The sequence below is a fragment of the Dermacentor andersoni genome, chromosome 7 (assembly GCF_023375885.2).
Source record: "Dermacentor andersoni chromosome 7, qqDerAnde1_hic_scaffold, whole genome shotgun sequence".
Classification (NCBI taxonomy): Eukaryota; Metazoa; Arthropoda; class Arachnida; order Ixodida; family Ixodidae; genus Dermacentor; species Dermacentor andersoni.
This window is the reverse complement of record NC_092820.1, coordinates 160,879,686-160,886,154: the sequence shown is the minus strand read 5'-3', so window position 1 is coordinate 160,886,154 and position 6,469 is coordinate 160,879,686. Positions and strand designations below refer to the sequence as shown.

Below are 6,469 nucleotides of genomic sequence, written 5' to 3'. Positions count from 1 at the left end.
ACAGCTACTGTCGTAGCTCAGATTGGTCAAGACGGTACAATCTAATAATGTTATCGCATACTTAGAAAGTCAGCGGGGCTAATAGTTCTGGCCTAGTCTTTTTCACCTACTTTCATTTCCAATTTACTTATTAATTCTACATTCCAGTTCAAGAAAACACCATTTTCGTTAAGGTTTTCTTAACTGACGTGTTTCATGCCTACTTCTCGTCCTCGTGTTGTTGTCTTGTCTTGTTGCGCTAAAAGCTTCAGTGATGTCATAGCAGCATGCCCAAACAGCCACGCTGGGACTTCATTAATTGCCTTCTGCTAATTCTCGATTTCCATCATTCTTCTGGCACATTCACAGCCTTTTGTGATGTGTTGAAGCGGCTTACATTGGATCACCTCTCGTCTGCTCGACGCGTGTATATAAGTATAGGCTTGTATACGAAACTTGCATGTGTTGTCATCATACAGCCAGCGAGAGAACAAACATTCGGTTCAATTTCCGAGCCCTTACACGTGATATCTGCACGGTTGCAGGCCGCGACAGGGGCAGACGGTTTTCGCGGAACACTCCGCGAGAACCGCCCGAGGGGAGACGTCATTCCGGCTCCAACGAGTCTCTGGCGTTCGTCAAGATGTTCCGGACTTTTCAGGCTGAGCTGGACGACCGCTACGATCGCTCAGAGCGCCTGGCGAGACTGGGACGTGACGTCACCACCGAAAGCAGACGCATCGTTACTTTGCTGAATCGCGCGGCGAGGTCGGTATAGACTCACGTAGTTTGACGGAACGTACGCCGCGTCGAACTGGTGTATGACGTCGGAATTCGGACGAAAAGAACGTCTTCTCAGCGGCTATATCTGAAATTCGCAATTATTCAGTCTACTATACCAATGCTCTTAACATAACACAAATTTCCATGCGCTCTATGCCAAATCACCTTGACCAGCTGAACCTAAGCTGTTTCTTTTTCCTACCAATGCTCAGTGTGAAAGAGGTGCCCGTATGTATCCTCCTAAGATGCCTTTACAACATATTGTACATTGCCTACATTTTTTTCCAGTGTTTACTCGGAAGCGATTATTCAAAATATTAAGTCTCAAAATTGGAAGTCCAGTGCATGTACAACTGCAAAGAAGTTGTTTACTGCTTTCGATAAATTTGACATTGAATCGATGTAGGCTTTTGTGAATTGTCACAGACATCGGAAATCAACCTTGAAGTGTGTTTCGAACTCATTGAGATTGCATGAAAATCCAGGATGTAGCCAGCAACATGGCAATACGTACTACACAGTTCCATCTTCATGTATACGTTTAGGCAATCTGAAACAGTCACTTCCTCCACGTACATGGAGCTGCAGCTTTTGGCATCCAACCGGAGTATTTAAATTTTAAGAAATGTCTTTCACGTTCAGAATGCATGCCAGTAGAAAACAAAAAAACCAGCTTGGAAATATGTCCTATAGCTGCATCCGTGTCTTGGATGGGTATAGACACCGAAATGTCTTTTGCTTTTCTTTTTCGGTCAGTGAGAAATAACTTTACGCCAGAGGCTGGTAGACTGACGAAGGCACGCTTTCAAAGGTCTGTTTGCATCTCTTGACAAAAAAGAAAGAAATGAGAGAGGACGTCGATTATTAGCGGAGAAAACGAATGGTGAACTTTGCTGTGCGGCATTGGTGACGTCACTGTGAAGTCACAGGCCTGTGTTCCACTGATATCTGTGTAATTTACTGTTTTAAAGAATACCCACACATCTACAACAAGATTATACACTCGAATTTTCAAAATAAAAAAGGAATCATCCTCTAGTCGTGTCGTGAGAAGAACTGCGCGCTGTGACTGTTGCAGAGTGCTATACGGGGGGGGGGGGGGGGGGGGGAGGTCATTCTTAAGTTTTGCGGAATTTTAAAAATCGCATTTTGCAGATAGCATAATTCTAGTCATTGAGCTGAATTATTCAGAAAGGCGGACATTACTTGCACGAGAAAACGAGAAACATAATCAAATAATTAATAAGTTTCACTAATTAACTTCTTAATTGCTTCACAGCACATATTGCAATTAAATAATTGTAGTAATTATTATAGCAAAGCACATCCAATTATAATGAATTTCCAGAATTACGTCAGTTCGGAGATATGAGCCATATAACACTCGCCGTAAAACTGCACTATTGTTCCACTTACTTTTTAACAAAACGCTCTTTTATCCATTGGAGGACAAAAGTAAGTGGAACGCCCCTGTATTTCGCCCCACACTTTGGGAAATAATATGTAGAAATTCATTTCAAGTGGATATACGTCTTGCAAGCTCGCCGGCTACAATTACTAAACTACAACATGTTTCGTAATAATCCAGCTCAAGAAGAAGGCGGAGAAGGCTACAGGCGATTTAAAAAAAATAAAATTCCTTAAAGCATAAAAGCGATCACCCCGTATGTGATCAGGTACGCACTTATACTCATCACCGCTTCCTAACATGGGGGAAGGAAATAATAGGAGGGAGCATACCGCAACGCGATTGAAGCCAAACCTGTCGGCCCAACACGTTATCGCACGTTAAATAGGGCGGTTGGTTTTAATGTTCCCGCTCTGCAGGCAGAGCCACGGCAGGGCAGCTAAACAAGCGCGCACCAAATAAGAACTACTGGTATAGCTATTGGGAACCAAACATCTCAGCAAATATAGATTCTTGCTCCGTGATCTCGACGCAATAGGTCACGTGTTGGGCCACCACTGTGCAAGTGTGTGGGCTTCACGGAGCGTTCGCTTGCCAAGGCTCGCTGCATTACGTAATGCTCCCTTCTATCGTTTTCCTTCCTCCATGCTTCTTAATGAAACAGGTTTGTTATTCTGAATGTTCAAATTCCGCCATATTTTTTGAATTCCTCATCTTGTCAGCTCTGATTGGCCCGCTGGGCTGCCACGGCCTCTGTGATTGACTAAGAACGCCAACATCGCGTGATTCGGCGTGATTGGCTCGCATTTTCCATCTCCTTCACCTTTTATTTATAGCAATGACAAACGGGACGAGGTTCTAGTGGAGGCCCACCGCAGGCTGTGCGAGTTGAACGATTCGGCACTCCGCGACATGGGTGCCGACTTGAAGGGGCAGGACTACTACATGTACTTGCGCTCCATCACAGTGGGTAAGTGCGCGTGACCGGCCCTATATAGTCGGTGAAAACATAAGCATTTGTATAGCGACAATTAAATGCACCACTGTGCAATTTCAAAAAAGAAATTTATACACATATGCCGGCCAATTACGCTCGCTCGTTTTCATGACGTCACGGTTCTAGGCCACCGCCTTTCGACATCGGCGTCATTAAGTTTCCTATACAAATTACAAGAGGGAATTCTGGCGCTTCAGGAATGCAGCTGTGCCATGGGAATGATGACTATAGTTGAAAATAATACTGAACAGCGTAGCATTAATAACGGAACAGCGTAGCGCACGTCGCTTCCTCTAGCCCGGCCGTGGTTGCGCGTATACAGCCCCGTGCGCCCTATCTTGAAGGTAATATGCGGCCGGTGCAAAAGTTGAACCGAGCCGAGATGGCTGGTACCTTCTTGTGCGCTGTGTTTACGAGTGCTTAGTTTAGGAGGTCGCGTAATCTCAGGCTTTGGAGACGCGTTGAGCGATAGGCAACGCGAAACGCTCTCTCCCGCCGCTGCTGCCGCTTTTCATCACACCGGCGTTGTGACAGCGAGTGTCCACGACCATCGAGTGACGTCTGTTCGTGTGTTCTGCGCCCGCATGACATCATGCTTGATAATTTGATTAGTAGGCAAATGTTTACAGTAGTTTAGCCTGCGGACAAAATGCAAAGCTCGCTTCACACGGTTGTCTAATACTTTGCTATCGCTGCTACAACTTCGCCTTTCGGACGAAAGTGTGGCCTTTACCTGTTGGCGATTCAGTTTTTGCTGATGGTACATACATATGTGTACAACAGCAACAACAACTATAATAATAATAATAATAATAATAATAATAATAATAATAATAATAATAATAATAATAATAATAATAATAATCGGCCAGCTCTCGTCTGGCCGTGCAAGTCGTTGTATATTATGAAGCGGTCACAAACTCGAAGCGGGCTTCACCGCACAAAGACACGTATTGCTAAAAAGGCAGCATTTCCGTACAGCCTAATTTGGAACTCAGATACAAGCATGCGTTTATGCAGGATGCAGAATTCTAATGTTAGGGTGGTGCTACCAAAACGTGAATATATATATATATATATATATATATATATATATATATATATATATATATATATATATATATATATATATATATATATATATATATATATATGTGTGTGTGTGTGTGTGTGTGTGTGTGTGTGTGTGTGTGTGTGTGTGTGTGTGTGTGTGTGTGTGTGTGTGTGTGTGTGTGTGTGTGTGTGTGTGTGTGTGTTTTTCTTGCTCTATTGTGTACTATTTCTTGCTCAACCTTGAAACTTTGAATAAGGGACTTTATTCCGAAGCGGCAGTAACTTCTGGTATGTTTTTGGGTGGAATTTCATTGCGAGTTTCTCTTTTTGAAGGTTCCTTGCTCCTGAGTGAGTCGTGACCTTACTTTTCAAACACGCAGGCCTTCAAGAGTACGTGAGAGCGGTGTCATTCTTTCACTACCTGAAAGATGGTCGCTTGGTAACCTTGGATGAGATCAACAAGGCTCTGGTCTTTGAGATGCAAGCTGAGGTAATCTCTTTTCCTTCTATCTCTAGTATGGCGCTCTACGGTGGGCGCCATAATTTCACAACATTTTCTGGCAGTTCTTGCTTGTCCATGAACGTATTACAACGTAATGATCTTGCGTTACGTCATTGTCATTGATGAACGTGAAATAAATAAATAAATAAATAAATAAATAAATAAATAAATAAATAAATAAATCCACTATGGCATAAATGATTGCTGCTGCCAACACATTCGCACCATGAGATAGCTAGAACGCGTTCGTTGCAATGTAGACAGACCCTGTGTTTCGGTATTAACTTTTGTGCGTTTACACAGGCTAAATCAAAGGACGCCGTACGTAGCGGTGGGCTCCGCGTTATTACTGATCACGTTGAGTCCTTTAAAGGAGTATTTCTATTTGCAACTTTCTTTTTTTCTTTTTGGCTTAAACTGTATATTCGAGACCTCGAAGCCCTTTAGAGAGCACACAGGCAACCCTCGGAGCGAACTATAATAGCGTTTCTACTACCAGTGTCGGTTTTGTTTCTGAAGAGGTGTGGTGTTGCCATCATATCACGATGCAGCCGTTTCGCTCGCGATCGTCTGCTGTGCTATATACTGCTCGTTATGCAGCCCGACGTAGTCGCATAGCAGACGACCGAACGCCTCGTGAACCCGGCGTAAGCCCCCTAACCTCCCTCCCACTTCCTCCCCCCTCCCTGCGGCTACCCCTACTTGTGTAATCACCTCCCTTTCGTCCGAAACAGGAACCGGAGAGCGACATGGCCGCCCGCAGTGAACCTACAGCGTCGCCCGATGGGTCTCCCGAAGGCAACACACACTTTTCGCTGGAGATCGCGCCCATGGAGTACCTGTACGGCGTCGCCGACATGGCGGGGGAACTGAGACGCATCTCCGTCGGCGCGCTCGGACGAGGAGACCTGGAGGAAGCGGGCGCGATATGCCGCTTTCTGCGGGACCTGTACACCGCGTTCGTTTCTTGCGGCTTCGTGGCCGTCCAGGGCACGTGGCGAAGTCGCGACTCGGGCCACAGGACGTGGGCGCTGCTCCAGAGCGTGCTCGAAGTCGAGAAGACCTGCTACGCCGTCAAGCTCCACGGCTCGGAGGCTCCAAGCACCGCTGTCGCTGCTCCTCCCATTGACGGAGGAGGTGGTTGAATGACGCGACACGTATACATACCTAAACTTGCCACCTGTGGTGAGCGGCATTTGGCTTGCTCCGATTGTCTCTCTTTTTTTTTCTTCACCTGTTTAACGGTTGCTTGTTTTGGGTGCACAAAAATACAGTTCTTTCTCAGCTGAGAAGGTGGCAATAAAGAGTTCCGTGGCCGTGTCTTCGTAATTATTGTTGTAATTTTATCTTTCGCTGAAGGCTGGCCGTTTGGCACAATATGCGTTTATAATGATTTATTAGTTACTTTCATTAAAACCGATGACATTGCGGAAGGGGGTAGGGGTGTAGTACAGGTGAGGAGTATCGCAACAAGAGAAGAGGAAATTGTGTTATACAATATTTGTTAGCAATACACTCTAAGGTGAAATTGGGTACAGGTGGACTATAATAGAGCGCCAAATACACCGGATAAATGGTTCGTCCACCTTGGATTAACTGAACGAGTCGTGTGCCAACGCCTGCTTTGTAAGGGACCAAAAACGGGAGAGAAGTAACAGCTAGCGCCCCTCTTGGATCACCTGCTGTCGCAGCATGACAGAAATAGAGGCTTAAGAGGTAGCTTGAGCTTGGAGGCTGCTATCTAAAT

General features: G+C 45.2%; 1 protein-coding gene across 1 annotated transcript; it reads left to right on the top strand.

Annotated features, from left to right (window-relative positions):
• Positions 1–500: 500 nt before the first annotated feature.
• LOC126533269 (translin-associated protein X-like) lies at positions 501–6,038 on the top strand. Its single transcript, XM_050180534.2, has 4 exons — positions 501–747; positions 3,007–3,140; positions 4,601–4,710; positions 5,457–6,038. The coding sequence occupies exons 1-4, from the start codon at positions 623–625 to the stop codon at positions 5,865–5,867; spliced, it is 780 nt and encodes a 259-aa protein (XP_050036491.1). The 5' UTR covers positions 501–622; the 3' UTR covers positions 5,868–6,038.
• The last annotated feature ends 431 nt before the right edge of the window (positions 6,039–6,469 follow it).

What these genes read in the sequence shown, in the direction of transcription:
- LOC126533269 (XM_050180534.2), top strand. Translation starts at nt 623, where the DNA reads ATGTTCCGGACTTTTCAGGCTGAGCTGGACGACCGCTACGATCGCTCA. An exon ending in TTGCTGAATCGCGCGGCGAG is followed by an intron (nt 748 to 3,006) that starts GTCGGTATAGAC and finishes TTTTATTTATAG; the next exon opens with CAATGACAAACGGGACGAGG. An exon ending in TCTTTGAGATGCAAGCTGAG is followed by an intron (nt 4,711 to 5,456) that starts GTAATCTCTTTT and finishes CGTCCGAAACAG; the next exon opens with GAACCGGAGAGCGACATGGC.